Source organism: Catharus ustulatus, chromosome 3 (assembly GCF_009819885.2).
Source record: "Catharus ustulatus isolate bCatUst1 chromosome 3, bCatUst1.pri.v2, whole genome shotgun sequence".
In the NCBI taxonomy this organism is placed as follows: Eukaryota; Metazoa; Chordata; class Aves; order Passeriformes; family Turdidae; genus Catharus; species Catharus ustulatus.
Window position 1 is genome coordinate 90,992,636 of NC_046223.1, and position 21,120 is coordinate 91,013,755.

A 21,120-nucleotide genomic window follows, 5' to 3' on the forward strand; every position below is an offset into this window, starting at 1 on the left:
CCTACTTTATATACAGTAATTTCACGATTACAGGCTGCACTGATTATAAGCCGCACTTCCGTGGTGTCAGCAATGTTTCGTTTTTCTTCCGTATATAAGCCACACTGGATTATAAGCCGCACTTTCGTTTGCAGCGAGGATCCGTGTGCAACTTTCACGAAGTTGCCAATTAGTAACAGAATTGCCGGATCACAGATCGTGGGGTTTACTGGCAGGTGCTGACCTTGGAAACATTATTTCCAAGTGAAGAAAGATACAGACAATAGCTGCGGCAGTGTACCCTGCAAGTTTTATTTACAAGCCGAAAAAGATACAAACGCTAGTGTGGTCGTTTTACAAACATTTCCAACGAATGCGCGTTGCCTTTAAACAGCCGCTCAGCCTCGCAGCCGGGCAGCCTCTTGGGTGGGTGGAGAGCAGGGCAGCAACTCAGCCGCACAAGACTGAAAACACTGAAAAAAATAGAGAAATATCATGGGCTCAGATCGGCAGCACCGTTCTGTCGCCAGGGCCATGTGGGCCCCGGCTTGGCTCAGGGCTGCTGCAGGCTCTCATTTCCGGGTTTGAAAATTTCTGAAAATTGTTCATGCATAAACCATTCCGGAATTCAAGCCACACTTCTGGGTATGGACCAAAACTTTAGTCAAAATGGTGCGGCTTATAATTGTGAAATTACTGTAATTCCAATAATAGAAACAGTCATAATCAGAAAATTATATAAAATTGTGAAAAATAAATTTTAAACAACAATTCTTCTGAAAGCACCTTATTGTTATCTAATTTTTATCTTTAAAGGATGAAGGCATATTTGGAAATGTTACCCAAAGTTACAGAGATCTGGTCCTTTGAAACAGACAACAGTAAGGGGACCATCCTAAAGCAGACCACAGTTTTAGTGGTGTTGCTATTGCAGGCACAGAGATTTATAGAACTAAACAAAAATTCCTGCTCTCTGTTAGGGGAAGATATTTTCCATATAGACATAAATCCTTTCTGAAGTGGCCAAGATAAAATAGTGATCTAGAATATTTTTGTAGTGACAACTTTGCAGTTTTCTTTCTGTTCTTTTAGAAAATTTTCTTTCTGTATTTTAGAATTTTTTTTTTTCTTCAGTTTGAGTGAAATGGGAATTCCTCTCCATTGACTGAACAGGACAACAATGTGGTCTATATCCACATACTAGAACAGAGGGAGAAAATTACTCTGATTAATAAGGGCATCAGCACAGTGTTGCTATACCTCTGGTAAAAATCAGGGCTAAATCTAAGCAGAGAAACAGATGCTTTTTCATATTTTAAATTAATTTGTGTTCTATAATGAAATATGTATGGGAAAACTTAGCAGAGAGTTGAAGTTTCATCTGCTGGATAGAATACTCAGCAGAACTAAATTATGAACATCACAGCAGTAGTTATGACTGCAGACTTCTAATATGTGAAGATTGTTTCTATAAAAAAGACATTTATCTTAGGGTAAGAGTGAAATGTGAAACAAAGCAGAGTCCATGAGGATGATTAGAGGTCTGGGGCATGTCTCTTATGAGTAAATGCTTAGGAAGTTGGGTTGTTCCACCTCAAGAAGAGACATCTGAGAGTGGACTTCATTAAAGTCTAAGAGACTCTGAAGGGAGGGTGTCAAAAGGATGTTTCCAGGCTCCTCTCAGTGGTGCCAAAAAATGGAGGAAGAGGCAATGGGCAAAAATGAGTATGCACATGAAGCTCCACCTGAATATGAGGAACAACTTTCTCCATTGCTGGAGATACTCAAGAACAATCCAGACACAATCCAGACACAATCTGATGCCATGTGCTCTAGGATAACGGTGCTTGAGCAAGGAGGTTGGACCAGATGATCCACTGTGGTCTCTTCCAGCCCAATCCATCCTGTGATTCTGTGAAAACTTTGGGGTTTTTTCTATTATGGACCTAAAAATAATCATATTCAGTGAAAAATAAGAATCAAGGTTTCTTGTAATTTTTACTTTATAGGTAAACAATTTCAAGTGTAGATACTATCTTTAATCATCTTCTTAATCCCATCTTAATTCTAAAATGCACCAGTTGCACTTAAAGTAAGTAATTCCAGGCCAACCAGAATTAACTACAAATTTTGGTATGGTAATTTCTATTCTGACTATTACTTTATGAGTTTTCTGAATTAAACCTGAATAAGAGAACTGAATATATCTGTCTGAACAATAGTACTGGATTATTTGAAAAAATTTAGGTCCCTTTGCTGACAAAGATCCTTTTAAATAATTAGCCTCTCATTTATCTCTTAGAATTACTAGAGACCCCTTTAGTTTCCTCTTCATTGTGGAAAAGCCAACACCACACCATCAGTGCAAGAAAAGTTACTGATGTTTTGCATGTGTGACATGAAATTTAAATCTGTGCCTACTTGCCTCATTTTACTTCAGTGCAAGTATAAGTATAAAGCTGACAAGGATTTCTGCATACTGAATAACTCTTCTGTTGTTGCTGATAGGCATATAAACACTTTGAAAGCACTTCCACCTGAGTTCTGAACACATACAATCCTGCCTTTTTGTTTTCACAGTTTCAGAAATGCCATCCATATTGCTCTTTATTCTGAAGCTCTTAACACTTGCATTCCTCTCATCTTAGTGACTGATTCCATTACTATTCATTCCTGATTTCTCCTCTCTGCTCTATTTCACTTACTATCTAGGATCTTTTGCTGTGTTTTCTTCATTGTTACTTGCTTATCTGAATCACAATATCTTCCTAGTTTGTCAACTAGTAACTAGTGTAGATCCTGGAGGGAGGGAAGCCGGTTATCTTCTACCACCTTTTTCTTTGCTCCATGTGTGTCTTTGAATGTATTCTAAATTTGATCAGTGTTTCCAGCTTTTGATGTCATCATCTTAATTTTTGAGCACACAGGAAATCTTAATATGTAGTATATGCCTTCTTAGCACAGCTGAATATTATGCATTTTGTGTGGACTTCGGAAGAAAAAAGTCTTATTCTTGCCACCTTGATTGTGTGTCATCTTGATAACAGACATCTTTACCTATTTGCTTTTTTTCCCATCACAGATAAAGGTGTATGGGTAACTTATTTGTTTTGCAGTACTGATTGCTATCTAGACAGCATTTTAAAGTCATCTAACTTTCACCCATGAAAGTTAGATTTGCAGTTAAAGTTGATCTTAGGATCAAAGTGGAGAGCTCTCCGCAAATCTTCATTTAGAAAGCCTCTATCTCATGGTGTAGTTACTTCAGAATCCAGTCTACATTTAAGCAAAGATACTAATGAAGCACTGTACAAACCCAAGTGTTTGCTCTGAAGCAACAAGAACCTTCTCATTTTTCATCATCACCAACAAATTCCATACATGTAGTTATTTTGGAAGATGTCCCGTGTCTACACACTTTAATTTTCTCCTCATGATTCATACAGAATCTGTGCTATACAAAATTTGTGTGAAGGCCTTCTTTTGCACAGTAATTTCTTCTACACATTAGGACACCAAATACAAGGTTGAATTTTTCAGCATACAAATTACTTCAAATTCATATAATGAAATAAATTACCTAAGCAGTACCATTATTCTAAAACTTTCCCATCCTTTAAACTGTCAGTTCCCATATTAAAAGGATACCAAATAAGAATTTTGCATGTGCACTATGCAAGGCACTACATCATATACAAAAGAGATGGGGGAAGGGGAGAGTAGCCAGTATTATATATTATAATATATCTACAATATATGAACCACCTGTTTGAAGTTTTGAGCTGAGGTTTTCTCTACAATGCTATGTGTCAGAAATTATATCTACTAAATTTACTAATTCTGTTTTTAATCAAAGTTTTTTTGTGTGATCTTCAAAACATTCACTGATTTTTATGTCCTGGAATGTTGGTGTGGTGTGTTAATAATTATTCACTTCTTGCTTGTATTCTTTAATATTCATGGCAACATTTGTTTCCATAGTTCTCATACACATTAGGAGATGCTAGACCACTGGAATTCAGAAACTGAAAGTGACATGTTGTATGCATCTATCTTTTGCCTTCTTTATTGGACATCATTGAAGAAGTTAATACCATGAATTATTCATGTTATTAGCATCCACTGAGTGGTTTTTTGTTGATGCTTTGTGTACATGCAAGTCTTCATTAGAGCAAGTAAGAAAACAGTGCATTAGAATAAGAATGCATTAGAAAATGCTTAAGAAGAGAATGCATCTGAAGCCTACAAGCTTCTAATATATTATTCAAGATGAAGGAAGTAGAAATAATGCTCATCAGACTCTTAACTGAGGCTTTAGTATTTCTTTCATAGGACAGCTGCATATCTGGACTAATAGGGCTAAAGGAAAGATAAATACTGAACACAGTACTATATATAAGATAGTCAAAAGAGTCACGACTTCACCAGGAGTGAGTGAAATATTATTTCAGAGCACCATGTCTTTATTTTTGGGGTCATGAATGTCAACCCAATTTGTAAAAGACAGCTTGATATGTTAATACTGTGAATACTGTACATATCTGAAGGTACAATTTCAGTTGGGAATGTTTTCAGGCTTCATGTGTCCAAGATGAAGACAGATTCTGCATCTCATATTAGCCTGCCCATTTGCCACCACCCTGAGAGATGTCTTACATAGGTGTGACCAAAACTATGCATATTGAAGACAAACATGCACTTGGCCAATTTAACTGCAGCTCACTAGGCAGTTATGAGCTTGTGCAGATTCATAACTGTGCTAAATACAACAATACTTACTTACAATGCAGAACAGATAAAACTTAGCTGCCAATTTAGTGGGGCATGTTCACAGTTAATAGGTAAAAGTAATTACTATAAATTATGAGGAACAAGCGTAGCTAGTTCACAAGCCTTACATTGCCATCTTGATACAGTATTTCATCAGTGACTGACAGAGGTGGTTTTCATGATAAGCATGGCTTGAATCTAAGGCCTTCACAAGAATTTATATCATAATCTTCAACAGGAAGAAGCACACTCTTGAAAATATTTGTCAGCAAATCACCTGAATTTCACTTCTCCCACAGCTGCATAACCTCAAGCAAATTCAAGCTGAATTGCTAGATCAAAATTTTGGATAGCTAAATACTTGGATCTGGAAGAAGAACAAATTATTCACAGAGAGTTCCATTATGCTTCTACTAGATACCATGCATATATCCTCAACTAAGTGCGTAGAATAGACAATATTATTGTATGTGCCACTTTAAAGCAATAGCCGGGGTTGGATAGCCCATGTACCTCCCTGATTTGACTTTTTGTCTGCAATAGAAGAGCAGAATACTATGAAAAAAATTACAAAAAATCTGTCCCTTTTACCTGTGGATTTGGCCAGATAGAAATGCTGTCTTTTTCTGGATTTCACAATAGGGTTTTTGTTTGTTTTCCAATCAGAAAATAATTTTGCTTATATTATGGACTTGGTATTGGGGGTAAGGGATGATTACTGACATTTTTTTTTTTATTATTTTAGGCTTTAAAGCTTATGTTTTAATTGTGCTGGTCTCACCATACATTGCAAGATCTTGATTATCTTGGTATTTACATCAATTGTTTTTATTCTGAATAATGAGAAGATAACTCTTTTTGGAATAGCCTATAGTACTACAAAGGATATCTTAAATTCACAACATGAATTCTTCTTGCTTTGACCATTAAATAGTGTTGTAATCTTTAAAAGAGTTATTGTATGCTAAAAATAGTTCAATTCTCTATTTTAAAAGTCTAGTTGTAAGAGACTAAAAACTAGCATTTCGGTTTTGAGTAAAGGGCATAAAACTTGGTTTCCTTTGAATAAAACTGCTTTTCTCCCAGTGGTGGCTCTAATGCTTTCTAGCCATGGGGGTTATCAACATGTAAGCAGTGGCACTGGGCTTGGTGCTGGCTGTGTGCCAGCTGCCAGTGCTTTGAAAGAAAGGGCAGCAGGGGGGAAAGATTTTAGCAATGCTTGTGAAGTTCTGCTGAGCGCAAGCCAAATTATCCCCAAGGTAAGGGCTGCTCCTGATTTCTGTGGTAATACTACTTGATCCTCTCTGTGTGTCTAATAGTACATTTGAAAAGGAAAAAACCACAGTCTTTAGCTGAGGCAGAACCACACACTGCTGATGTTTTTCCTGATTTTTCATATGTATATGTATAGATGTATGTTTTATGCTTTCAGCGAGAGAATTTCTTCTATTCACTTCTGACTGCCATGAACATAACACCTCTTTCCATTATCTGTATGTGGATGACTATGCCACGTGGCAAAAAAATCCCTTCTGGGACTGGCAGGCAGCAGTCAAGCAAATACCAGTTAATCTCACTAAGCTATTACTGTAATTAATAGATACAGGTAATAGATATGAATTTTAAATTTACTCTTCAGCAGGAAACAGAATCCTGCTTTAGAAACCATTAATAATTTTCTGACCATAATAAAACAATCTCCTGCACTAATTGCATTCCAGATGTCTCCTATTCAAAGGGGTTATTGCTAGAAGACTCTGCCCTCCTTTTCTCTGACTTCAAAGAGGATATTTTCAGTTCTTTGTTGTCAGCATTTTTATTTTAAAAAATCTGAAAAAATCATTAAGAAAATATTATGTGTAGTTTTCTTGTTGTTTCCAACTGTAACTCTTGAACAGAATGAGGAAGAAACTGAAAATTAATAGAAATTAATAGAAATATTAGAAAACAATAGAAATATAGAAAAATAATAGAAAATAATAGAAAAATTAATAGAAATAGAAATTAATAGAAAGCGCAGCCTACTGTCCCCTTCATGGAGTGAGTAGAGAAGGTGAGTACAGACCTCACTCAAAATCATTGCAGACTGGGTGTTGGACATGTAGGAGTGAAGAATCAAAACTTGGATCAACAGACTGAAGCATGTGTGAAGAAAGGAAAGATGTGCAATAACTTCAGGAAAATAGAAAGAGTCCTGGGATTTAGGGTCTGATGTTCCATACTTTTAAGGCACCTGAATTCTATGTATGTGTTTATGCATATGTGTATGTGTATGTTTAGGCTAGAAATGAAGATCTTGTGAAGTAATAGGAGCTCTAAAACAGTCATGTTTTTCTTTCAGAAGAATTTCACAGGCTTCTCAAATCTCTGGCTCTGTATAAGCATGAAAAAGCAACAATAAAGGGCGTTTATTCATAACTGTTGTTTTTCTTTGCTTGAAAGCTACTTGTGGGCTGCACGGGCAACCGTTCCGGATGTTAACCACATTTTATTGTTGTCTAACATGCCACATTAGAGAACATTTCAACTTTGAGGGAAAAACATAACTATAATTCCCTGCTAGTCATGCAGCACAGACTTCTGTGACAGCATAAAACATGGATTCACTGTAATTGTGGGTTTGTTATGCGGAACCACAGGTGAAGCACATCACAGTGAAATAGCTTTGCGGCTGTGAATAGAAATAATGGTTAGAGAACATTGTTCTGCTCTGCCTTTAAGGTGTTTCAGCTGAAAAGACTAAACTAAATGTATGGATGCAAATGAGACTCGTTTGAAAATAAACTAAATCCTTTTAAATTGTGGTTAGAAATATGAAGCAAGTTATTGTATTTAAGGAAGTAAAGAGTAAAACTCATGGATTTTTTTGCTGTCACTGTTTTTTAAGGACTTGCTGGAAAGATTGACAGAGTGACTAAAGTGACTCATTAAATATGAAATTTCAAAGAAATTAGATTTTTTGAGAGAAAAAGAATGTAAGGAAAATGAAAGCTGAGGTACATTTTAGTATATTGCGAGTGAAAAAAACCAAACCCCACTCCTACATGCCTAGGCCACCGGAAACAGAAATTTTCTACAAGTCATAACAAAAAAAAAAAAAAGTATCATAAGATTAATATTATCCAGTAGTCCTGCTTTTATAATATGTGAAATTAAAAAAAAAATAGGGAGAGGAATTCTTTGTAGTTAGGACATCAAGTATGTTTCTGCTATGGTAAGATACCTGTTTTAATTTAAGAATATTTTCTTTTCTCCCTCTGTCATTAATGTCTACAAAGAGCCTGACTGGAGGCTCTTCTTGTACAACTTCTTGCTCGATGGCAGGACTGATCCCCATGCCTTCCTTCCACACTCAGAGCTCTGCAGTCACTCTTGGTGCATTGGGTTACCCTTAAAGTGATGTTGGTGTCCATAGGGAAAAGTAACAAGGGTTAAGCACATGTGAGCTAGGCAAGCCTGCTGGTCCCCGCGTAGAATCCCAGATCCTTCCCCTGACAGACAGCCAAGCTGACAGACAAGCCTCTGAGGACATCAGGTTGTGTTGGTGTAATGCCCCAGATCTTTTGGGTCTTTTAAAAGGATTTAACATTCTTTTTTGCAACTTGAGTTAGATGCAAGGGAGAAACACTGACAAGATATTCTCAGGAGGGCAAACAAATAAAAACTTCACTGTCAAACTTCAGAAAACCTGAAAACTTTTTAATGTTAAAGAAACATTAAATCAACATAAATCATTTCACAAAGCATTCATTTAGCAAACTCTAAGATCATCCCACTTAGCAAAATCCAACACATATGACTTTAAGTTACTCAAACTTTGAGAAGAAGGAATTAGAAGAAAGAGAGATGGAAAAAACAAATATAGCGACCACTGTTGGTTCCAGTGGCATTCACCTGAGAGAAATTCCAAGAGGATATAGGGTGAAAACCTTGCGTGTGCCTTGTGCACTGGCTTACATCCTCATTAGCTTTCCTGGGCCCTTCCTCTAGATGAGACTTGTGGTCATTTGGCCACTCATGATCTGGGTTAGAGGTTCCAGGATGGGGGTGTGGAGCATTGCCTCCCACATGCCAGGGTTTGGCCCCACTGCAGGGCTGGGATGCAGCCCCTGGGGATGCAGAGTATGTGGAGCAGGGCATCATCACATCAGAGCAAGGCATGACCTGCCCCCTTCCCCACACATGTGCCTGAAAGGTTTCAAACCAGCAATCTCCTACAGACTCTCACAACTAAAGTATTGGTGCCTCCATGCCTCGCAGAAGGGAGTCTTTGGTAATGGTCTGGCTTGTCTTTGCCCCCCTTCTGCAGACACCAGCTCTGGCCTGAACTATGAGAGTTTCCTGAAGAACCTTTTTTGCCTTCAGCAATGCCCTGAGCAGCTGCATGTCTGCTGGTCCATCACAAGTTTTCAGCCTCTCCTGTCTCAACAGCTCACCCATCTCTACCTGTGGGGATGTGACATCTGGCTGTAGCCTACTCCCTTTCTGTGTGTGGCTCAGCTTCTTCTCTGAACATGTTTGTGCAAAATTCTGCCTGATGGTGTCCCTCACCATAGAACACAGAGGTGCTGCCAGAGCACACAGAGAGACCTCACCCCAGGCAGCAGTGAGGAGAGGGAGGGAGGGAGCTGTGCAGCACATGGCAGCCAATAGCACAGCCATGGTGTGGCCATTGGAGGGACAGGGCACTGGGTCCTGCCAGCCAGGCTCACAGCAGCTGGTAGCAGGGCTGGATGCCCACGTGCACACCCTGGCTGAGAACGCCGTGGCAGTTTGTGTGGAGGAAGCTGTCAAGCTGTCCCACCAGAAGCACTGCTCCTTGCACGCTGTTTGTAAACCTGGGACGTGGACATCCATTGGAAGTCAGTTGTTGGGCTTGAGGGGGTCTGCAAACAGCTCTGTGAAACAGTCCTTGCTCTGACTTTCTTGTTTTTCTTTTCTATTTTTTTTTCTTTTGGTATTATCCAGTTTTAAACAAGCATAAGTGTTTTTTATGACCACAGTTTTTATACTATAAGGAAATATGTTCATTCTTACTAAAAATAAATAAAAAATCCATGTAGAAAATTAATTGTTCTGATTTTTCATGACAAGTCCTTTCCATAGGCAACAATGCCCTCTATTTGAGTGTTGTAAGATAGTTCTAATTAAAAGAATGACAAAAGATGTGAAATATATATCCATGAAAAATAGAAGACCAATATCTTGAATAGGAGGATTTTGTCCCAAGGTGTAACATAACAAAAAGAATAGCAGAAGGAAGAAGAAGAGCATTATTATAATCCTCTTTGTGCCTGGGTCCATGCAAACTGCAGGGGGTGCATTAGACAGAGAAATACATGGAGACAAAACCTCAATCACCAGGAGTGCATGCTCGTGAACATATTAAAAGATTTTATTATATCTCTACCTACCTTTAAAAACCAAGACTTACAATTGTGTAGCTGACAAAAATTTTTGGATTTGCAGGCCTCCACTCTGAAGCTGATGCAATTGCTACTCATCGGAATAGAGAAAACCGGTAGGGAGTGGCAAGAGTCAATGAAGCTGTCTGTCAACTGGGATTCAGACCTGCCTGAGTATCTGCTTACCATTGCAGCTGAATCTCAAACCTTTTAGCATTCAGACATTAATATGAAGTCTAGTAAACCCAAAAACATGGAGAGCTGGATGTACGCAGGGGAACAAGCTAAAGCTGAGAGGATTTTGTAGGTCAAAGGACTTGTCTGTTGCTTAGGAAAGCAAGTGTTAGCCATTCTTAGAGAAAGATACAGTTTCAATTTTTTTTTTGTTCTAAAGGCTTGGGGGATGAGTTCTCTCTGTTAGGACAAAAAGCAATCTAAGAAGTCAGCTCCAGAGGTCAAATGAAAAAAACTGTGTCTCAGAGCAGTAGAAGGATTATAAGCAAAGCTTATGTTCTATAAAAACAAATTGTACTGCTAGAAAAAAAGTGAGAATCTTAATAGGTAAAACCACACCAGTGGTTTATGTTAATAGCTGTTGTGGGAAGGTATGTAGTCTATTTGTTATTGAAGTAGCATGTTTTTATGGATTTTGCAGAAACCTGGAGTCTTCTAAATATTCTTCAATCCTTTCTCTCATTAGCTCTTTCCATATTTGTGGACACAGAGCAATTGCAGCAATTTTACTGCAGATGATTTTTTCAAAAAGGTTTCTATTTAGCAGCACAAACATATTTCCCAGAAGAAGCCAAACTGCTCAAATCCGTGGACTAGTGGAGTTTATTGTCTTGCCAGGCATCATGACTCATTGCCATATGAAGATTGAAAGAAATGGATGTTGGTCAGAATAAAGGAATAAGTTTGGTCAGCAGTGCTCTGTGAGCTTTCTACAATTACATATGGAAACTTAAAGGTTGATGCCACTACCTTGTGCTTGTTTGGTCTTCCCTGAATTTTAGTAGATAATTCAGTCTGGCCTCAGTTATCAGAGTTAAATTATAGTTTCAGGAATTGTGAATAAACTGTTCCCACACCTACCTTTTTTTCTCTTCATGATTACAGATTTCACTCTTCTGTGAGATACAGGGTCTCAGATGCTTTTTGCTGGCAAATCTCTGAAGAGCTGACATAGTTCTGACCTGTTCTCACATGTCAACTTTATTATACACTGAACAATGTGGTAAAGAAAAACAACCCAACAATAGAAACAATTCACTTCCAAAATATTGGGAAGGTAGGATTTAGGTCTTCAGGAAGGGGATGTTGTGTGCAACTTTGCTCTCTTTTAGCCAAGCTGATCTCCTAAATGGATCAAGAAGAAGAGATGGTTAGATACCAGACTTGCAGGAGTGTGGGGATAACTGAGTGGTTCCTTGGGATAAGCAAAGCCTATTCAGGGGCAATTCAGGGCAAACAGAATGAGAGAAAGATTTAGAGCTCAGTGGCTAGCTCAGGAAAGAAAACAAGCAAGGGTTAGGGATTGGCAGTAATTCTCTAAAGCCTTTTCTTTGAGAAATTGTCCTGTCTATAAAATGTAAAAAGCTTTCTGAACAAATTTTTAAATTAAATTTTCTGAAATTTACACCTACAGGCCTATAGTTCAAAAAAAGAATTTTTAAGGATTAGATACATTTAAAATTGTAAAATCTCTTTTATTGCAGCACTGGTTATTGATTGGTATTGCTTGAAATTTTTAGTCTATTTTACTGCGTGTTGTATGTATGCATATGTTGATAATTTTTGTATAGTACTGAGAATTTTTTAAGGGTTTTATTTGAGATTTGACCGCAGTGACTCTGACTTTGTAAATAGGTTTATGCAATGTTGTGAAAGGATAAAATTCAGCATACTTTTACAGTGATTCACAAAAGTTCAACAACAGTTTTTTATTTATCCCAGTATAATTTTTGTTCAGAATTTAAGCATATATAGTGAGGTATTTACTACTGGAGTTGTTGTCACAACAGACTAAAATTTTACCTATTTTGGAAAATAACAAGAAGTCTGTGACCTTCAAAGATACTCTAAACCCCTGTAGAAATGATTGAGTGAATTTTGAAGGGAAGGGAAGGGAGCAGAAAAAATAAAGGAAAAGAGCAGGGAAAAGAAAAACAAGAAGAAAGAGGAGGACAGGAAGAAATAAAAAATCCAAATAAGCCCCTTTTAAGCATAGTCATATGTCATCTGATGGGCTTGAAGCCACGTATTCACATAACTTTTCTATTTATATAAGACTTGCATCAGCCTTTGCCAGGTATTGCACAGGGTGCTGAATGTTAAGAGGTTTATAGATAAATCAGACAAGCTGGATGTAGGCTCAAGGGAAATTTTCAGCTTTCACCCTAGCACCACAAAATAGTTGATATATTATTAACATGCCAACTTCACAATTAGGTTGTAGAATGTCTTCCTTCCTTTCCATACTGTGTAGTTTCTGTAAAGACTTCAAACCCATTCATTCTTGTATCTAGGTTTGATGAAAACACATAACTTTGAAAAAAAATGTTGAGCCAAAGCTTCTAGATATATGTCAGGTCGTTCATCTTTGTAGCCTAGTCTTTCAGGGATTGATCTATATGCTTGCTTAGTATAATTTGACCAAAACCTTTATGTCTAGTTTTATAAACTCTTAGTGTTAATGTTTGACAGAAGACAACTAATATAATTTTTCAGATTCATATCTGAATCCTTGAAAGATATAAAAAAATATCCTATATCTTTGCTACTACTATGAGAATAAGAAAGCAGTGTGAAGAAGAAAAATGTCTTTATATCCTTACATGTCTCAAAATTCTATCCACAGATTTTAGTTATGCTCGCTACTATGGTGATTCTTACCTGGAATTTCAAGGCTTACATTTGAACATGCAAAATTTCATCCATCTGGAATTTAAGACCTATAATCCTCATGGACTTCTCCTAAATATTGAACAGAGCCCAGAAAGAATACGGAATTTTTTAATTCGGCTTGTCATCAATAATGGTACTTTGCAGGTAAGGCATCAAAACCTCCCACTGAAGAAAAAGTAAATAAAAACTAGTATCTGTAAAAATTTTAGCATTTTTTCCTTTTCTTGTTGTAGAATATAGTAAATAAAGCTACAGAGATCCTTGAGATCTTCAGTATTTTAAGGAAAATAGTTGTCAAGCTTGCTGTCTGTTATGTCTAACTCTTGGCTAATATGATCAACATGACTCACAAAAGTATGCGCTAAAACACAAAACCAGAAAATGTAGGTTTTGTCTTTACATGTGGTAGAAATTAAGTTATTGTATTTTATACCTAGACTAACTGAACTTCCTCACGTGGAAATTCATTAAAATTGTCATAAGGAAGGTTTATGACAGGCATAGGCACATAGGAATTAAATGAGTTGTCATAGGAAAATTTACCATGCTGGGGAATAGAGTATACCTTGTTTTTTTTACCATGTATCTCTAGTATAAACCTTTCGCTACATCTATTATTTAAATCGGACTTCCACAGGGTCAGGGAAAAAACCCATTTCTTTGGATTTTGTGGACACTAACTAGGAATATATTTGCTTATAAACTTTAAAGATTAAAGTGTGTATCATGGTGCATGTTTACCTTCCACAAATTACTCCATCTTTTCTGAGGAAGAGATAAAACTAAAGCTTTATGAAGAGATAGGCAGATGCTAAAGAGGCTATAAAAAGATATTAAAAGAAAAGTTACTTCTCTCATAACTTATCTCCCATTTGCCTGCTAAAAGTTTCCCAAAGTACCTGTAATTGTATTATTTTGTAAGAACTGTGAATTGTCTGTTCAAAACAATATTTTTGCATTATATTTGCTTTCATGTTTAAAGACCATGACCATACTAAACAGATATATAAACTCAAGATAAAGAGAAAAGAAAACTACTTTTTTTTTGCCCTTCATTATACTATGACTATCTTTGTCCAGAAAAAAAAATGGGATTAGTCATGGGCAGGAAGTTATTCAAAGTTTAGAAAATGTTGCCGGCTTTATGGTCATCTTACTTGTATTCATGGTAAAGTAATGATGCAGAAAAAATATTTTTCTAACATATCATAAGCACCATAAAATATGAAAGTACTTTAATTGACACAAATCTATTCAGAGATCCCAGTGTGCCATGGTAAAACTAATTGAATTCACTTAGTCATTCACAAAGCTGGTCAATTAAATGTAGATTTAAAGCCCAATGAACAAATGGTTCTAAGCTCACAATCAAGCTACAATTACAAGTAGACAAACCATGAAATCAAGTGCTTGTTCACATTAGTATAGGAAATTAAATGGTGCTCCAAAATGCTCAAGCCTGCACGCTACATTACATGTTTGGAAGTGTAAGGAAGCCATAAAATGGTAAGTAAAATTCACCCGTGGCCAGTGTTAATTTCATATGGGTTGCAGATGGTCAACTTCTTTGCAAATCAGACCCATAATATCTGCTTGTACAATACACAAAGATTAAAGTATTGTTATGCAGGTTAGGAAGCAAATATGTGTACTTGTGTATTTCTGGTACAATAGGCTTCCTTATACAGAGCTTTTAATAAGACATTAATTTTCCTTGATACACATGACATCCTTCAGGGCTTTTTTTAACCATTTGTTATTTTAAAATTCAAGTTTCTGTGCCTGATATTTAATTAAATAATTTAATTAAAACCTTTTCCTACTCTGTAGTACCAGTATTTATGTGATGAAGCAGCAGAAGCGAAAAACATCACTACCACTGCTCGAGTGGACGATGGACACCGGTATAATGTGCAAATTAGGTAAATTTACTGTTGTCTTTTTTATCATGTTTCAAAGATCACCTAGCTTGGACAGTTAGTAAATTCCACAGATATTATAATTCATTAAATATGATACCTGAACATGTACAGTAAAATCATGTTATGGCAGTCTGGACCACAACACATTCTTGGAAATAATGTTTCGAAGTACAGTTGGACAGTGCTCATCACATCCCTGATGTGCTTATTGGAAAAAAAATGTATAAATAATTTACTGTAGCAAACATAAACATTCAGTCAGGGAAGAGGCTGTGCAGCAGCTCCAAGCTACTCAGTCCAGAAAATAGTTGAATTTCCAACAATTAGAGTGTGACTTATAGAAATATCTTGAAAAATAAATAGGCAGAAGCAGCACTATGGATTCATTGCTGTCACGGACTTTCAACTCGTAATAGGATATATTATTCCTGAAAAAGTAACAATACTTGCAACTGAAGGAGAATAAAATGAAAAGAAAATTAAGTAGGAAAATGCAGTAGGAAGAAGGCTTTCCACAGTTTTTGCATATAGATGTATCTAATGACCAAATGTCTGTTCTCATAGAATCAACAGCTAGGAAGCGAAAGTTTTGGGTTTACTTTATAGGAAAGTTAGGCATCTAGTCTGCTCTCTGGATGCCTAATTCTTATCAGGTAGTTTAAAATAAGTCCAGTCATCTTGTCCAGCAAGAAGAAAGCAAGCTAGCTCTCTGCTTGTCTCTCAGGAGTAGGTTAGTCCTTAAAAAGTTTGTGGAGGAGTGCAGAAGGAACAAAAACCTTTTACTGGAATAGGCTTTTTATAACTATATCTGTCCAAACATTGTTAAATGAAGAACTTTTTCAGCACTACATTGTCCTTGTTTCCTTCCATGGGAGATGTAGTGGAGTGTGTATCCATTATACTGTACCTTACTGCCAGCTGTGGCAGTGAGTACTCAGTGGGGAGAACCAAAATTTGTTACCATCACTACCATAGTTTTTTTCCAGCAAGTTAAACCACACTCATGGTCTGAACCACTCAGTAATATAAAATTAATGCACTGTGGTTGGGCTTATCACCCAAAAAGGAACACCATAAACCAAACCATGCTAATGGTAGCTAAAAGCAAGTGTAAGCTTCTCTGTGACCAGGAAGAAATGGAACACAGTACCTCTATGACATTGATAAAATTGAGATTCTCTAAAATCTAATAACATACAGGGTTCTGTTTATTTCTTGGTTATGACTCCATCTCCATATCAAAATGGAGAAAATAAATTGGAAAATAGTTTTTAGAGAAGAGCTATAAAGATGATAAAATCATAAAGCAGCTTCTGTATGAATAGAGATTCATACTCAAATATTCTGCAAGCCCATTAAAGACAACTAAGAGAGGATCCCAAAGAAGACAAATCCCAAGAGAGACAGAAATGGGATAAGGAATGGAGACATGAAATTTCTAGTTACTTAGATAGTTTAAATCCATTAGAATTCAATTGTTATTCCTTTGTTGTTCATTTTAAGAAAGATTTAAGATCCTGAAGGTAGCCAAAGTGTAAATATCTGAACGCTCAGTAGTGTGGAAGTCTCTACAAAAACAGCCTTTCTCCTGGCACTGAAGCATTCAAACTGCTATGTCACTGCCATCCCTCAGATATCCACTAATTACCATGGTGTGAATACACTTATTCTATGCATTTCCCCCCTACTTCATCAAGCAGAAAATAATTTGAGTCTCTAAACCAGCCCATGACAATAGCCTGTGATGAAAAATACAAACCAAATCCCTGCATTTTGCTTTTCCTTTTGAGCCTACAAAGAAAAGAACTTACTTTTGCTTGCAGGAAATTATTTCAGGACAGTTCAGGAAGTGGGCCACACTTACTTTTCCTGCTGAATAAAAGGCATGCATACCTTTATGGGATTTATGGGATTCAGGCTAGTTACATAGCTAGTTACATTATACTCGCTTTAGAAGACTGGAAATTTTGTTCTGGATGTTGTTTTAGGATGACAGCAAGTCGTGTGGGAGTGTTGGTTCACTGGAGGGTAAGGAAGTGCTGCAGAGGGATCTGGGATCACTGAATCAATGGGTCAAGGCAAATTGTGTGAGTCTTAGGAGAAGTGGCTGAGGGAACTGGGGCCATTCAGCTTGGCGAAAAAGAGACTGAAGGGAGACCCTACAACTCCCCCAGAAAAGGCTATAGTGAGGTGGGGATCAGTCTCTTTCCCCAACTAACAAGAAATCAGACAAGAGGAAACAGCCTCAAGTTGCACCAAGGAATGTTTACGCTGGATATTTGGAAAAAAATCTTCACAGAAAACATTATAAAACACTGAAAGACGCTGCACAGGGAAGTGGCCAAGTCACCATCGCTGGAGATACTTAAAAATCATGTAGACATGGCAGTTAGGGCTATGGTTTAGTGTTGGACTTGGCAGTTCTGATTTAACAGTTCATCTTGATGGTCTTAAAGATCTTTTCCAACTTAAAAAATTCTGTGATTACATGATTCTAAGATTCAAAATCTTAGTGATGTAGATGTCAGAAAGATTTGGAGTTGCATCTCACTGTCATCTCATCCATTTTCTCATGTGCTTGAGTTAATTATAAAGTATATGTCCTGTATGTATGCTTTACAATTTTTTTACTTTATTGACAATTAAATATATATTGTTGACAAATAGGTTTGATAAAGTCAGTCTTGAAATACGTGTTAATTGTTTTATAAAGTTACCATTTCATTCAATCAACTGCAGCAAAATACAGCAAAATAAAGATTAAAATAACTTTGGTGAAAAATTGCTGCAACTTATTCAGCAACTTTCTAGAGGCTTGCAAACATTTAATCTTCTCAGAACTGATTTTCAGTGAGACAAATAAATTAATGTTTGAACAATGTTATCTGGGAAATCGGTGAGGTTAAATAGGAATGTAGGAGATACTGCATATTGTAACATAGGGGATATACACACGGGATTGTCTTTGGTTTTTGTTTTTTAATTTTTATTGTTTAATGTAATTCTAATTGTTTGGAGCTCTTTGATGTAGTCCTGTGATGGAAAGGATTTTGTCTTTTCAATGGAAAAGCAATGCATTTCAGCTACTGAAGATAAGACATCTTCAAAGAGTTTGCTGCCTCTACAATATCATAGTAAATGAAGATAGACTTAAAAGTAGTGAGTGCTGTTTAATACAAGTTTAAGAACAGTGAATCGTAGATAGTGATAGTATCTTCCTTTTCTGCTTACAGGAGAACATTTTACTGCTTCCTTTATCCCCCAGAAATAATTCCTTGTGTGAATAAAAGAAAGGTCACATCATCTAATATTTGTAAATAAACGTGCATATTACTGTCAGACAATGTCCTTTATCCAGTTTTCATAGTTCATCACGATATTCATGCCAAAAGAAAAATAGCAGCATTGCTGAAGTACATTTTTCATTATGATGGAATATTGTGACGGGTAAAACTGTATTAATTTAAGAAATTTTGGTACAATATATTAATATATATTTACTTCAAAATCTGGGACATCTTGGATAATTTGGGTTAGGATATTACTTTTTTCATCAGATTAGTCTGATTTGTGGCATTGGCTGCTAAAACCATTGCAAAGGTTTGCCTCAGAGCAGTGCCTGACAGTTCAATTTCATGTGTAAACTACTGTAGTTGTGTACTAAGCCTTTTAATGAAACTTCATTGCAGCTGTTTCACCCACATTTCTGACAATTCTTTTGGTTTTCTTAAGAATGTTATCAGGGAAGTGGGCGAGCTTCAGTGAAAAATGGATATGAGCAATACCCCACAGGGATTGGATTACTGCAGGATATTATGAAGGGAGGGAAATGTTAGACTCAAGTACCGGAAGTTTTACATGTTTGGTTTTGTAGTGAAGATACAATTTTCTTACTGGCAATGCAGAGGATGTTCAACCACAGTCTTCTCATTCCAGCCTTTAGAAAACTGCTTCCATTAACTGCTTTAAGATTTTTCTTCTTCAATATTTGTTATTAAAACATGTTGATAAAATAATATGTATTGCAGAAACAAACCAAACTGCGTCAGCAATATTAGAAACTTGCCTTTTCTTGGCCCCATATTCTCCATTTCCGTATTGCTAAAAATAGTTTCCTCAATTATATATAAACAGGTATTTTTTTTAAATTTTAGTCTCAGACCATAATTGTCAATTGCTTTAGCAGATTTGTCCACTTATAAATTGATTACACAGTAGATGTCATGAATACAACTTCATTCTTTGAACCTATCTACTTTGAATTTTTTTAATTGTCTGAGATTATTAGGATCATTAGCATTAAAATCTGGTGTAGGTGCTCCGTCAGAAACTGACTGCAAAATCTGGCAATTGCATTTCAAAGTGTGTTTTATTCCTCTCCTTTAAGTCCTATTGTTTGTAATTTGAGCTTTGCTCTAGTTACCTTTTAATGATTGATTGTCTTGCTTTTGAGATGTAAAAATTTTCTGATTCCTCTAGTCTGAAAAAGAACTTTCTAATCATGCCAAAATGCAGCATATGCTCACTCGGGAGCTTGTATATTGCTTGGTTTTGACAGCTTTTTATGAGGGTTTGAGATAATCCATATGGTGTGATGTATGCTGTATTTATTATCCTTCAAAATATGCTACAAACCTCATATTTTCCCTAGGGCTTTTAGGCAGGTAAGATAAGCATATGATAGATAAAGTGAGTAGCAAATACTGCAGATGCTTCTCTGTTTGTCTTTGGTTCTGATTGTTTCAATTTTATTATAAATTCCTATTTTTATTTCATCACAAAGGTGCAGAACTTTGACCTTCATTTTTAGCATAACAGCATATGGGTGAAGAAGTCACTCATCTGTTGTTTCATGTATCCTGTAAATTTCATATACTCTGCTTAATGAAAACATGCTTAATGGTCCATATCCTCAAAAAACAGTGTATGTCAAAAGATATTATTAGCAATTACTACTGTTTAGTTAGAGAACTGTATTTAATAAAGTGCAATGGCAAATATATTCTTGGTATAAAATTTCTTCAGGGTCTTTTAATTTTCTTTGCCTCTCCCAAGCAAGCTGTCAATGGACTTGCATCAGCTGAAAGAAGTTTAAGTACTTGGACCCCGCAGGGTTTAGCTTGTTTTATATTTGTTACCAATACAAAAGATAGGAAGTTGCTGGACCTCTAAACTGGCCATTGAGAGGGTCCTCACAAACATACTTTCTTAGCCACAGTTGTGTTGGTCTTTTTTTTCAGTCCCTCCAAAAGTACCTAGTGTAAAACTAGCAGTGAAAGTGCTGAGTTATTTAATAATTTCTAATTTTTATATGGTCTGAAGCTTTTCCCAGTAAGTGGAGCTTGCTTGGAAAAAGTACAGGTTATTATACTTATTCCAATTTATTTATGATGTATTAACTCTGGTAATAAAGTGACATTTGTATTTTCTTAATTTCACTGTATGTTGAGTCCTAAGTAGGTTGTATCTGCTACTTAATGTCCAATATACACTGCAGAGATGCTAAGTCACTGAAAAAAAATGGTTTGAGAACACAGTTTAGAAATACAGGCATTTTCATTTAAATGTGGAATGAAAATAATTAAAATGTTAGAAATACTGATACTGATGTCAAGACCCAGATTTGTAAAGTGAAAAATAGAAATGAGTTCATCACAACGTATGAAAAAAATTGGAACGATTCTTCTTTCATTTTGGTTTGGAGATTTTGGACAAAGATAAAGAAATTTAATGTCAAATACCTATGGTAACTATCACACAGATGAGCAGGAAAAAGGAACAATATCCCCAAAATGGGTATTATGAAATACTTGTGAAAGGAAAAAAAAAATACTTGGTAGCAGCATAGATTGACTACTGGCACAAGTAGCTCAAAAAGTGGACAGCTAATTTCTAAGGGCTGAAGATTTCTGTTACACAGTGATACTATTACTGCCACTAGCAGAGCATAACAGTACCACAGAAATGGAAATGCTGGATTGAAGTAACAGAATCAAATGAGATTTTGATTTATGAACTGTGAAACTGAAACCAAATAAGAACCAAAATATACTAAATAGAGGAAAAGTTTTGAAATCTTGCTAGTCAGAATATATGTATTTTCCAGTTAATTCTGTTAACGTGCACAATACATTTAG

General features: G+C 36.2%; 1 protein-coding gene across 1 annotated transcript in view; it reads left to right on the plus strand.

The window, feature by feature from the left end:
* The window catches only part of EYS (eyes shut homolog), an 811,979-nt gene that overhangs the window by 530,997 nt on the left and 259,862 nt on the right, over positions 1-21,120 (plus strand). The window contains 2 exon segments of the mRNA XM_033053725.1: positions 13,015-13,205; positions 14,892-14,983. Of these exon segments, the coding sequence (XP_032909616.1) occupies positions 13,015-13,205; positions 14,892-14,983 (283 nt within the window).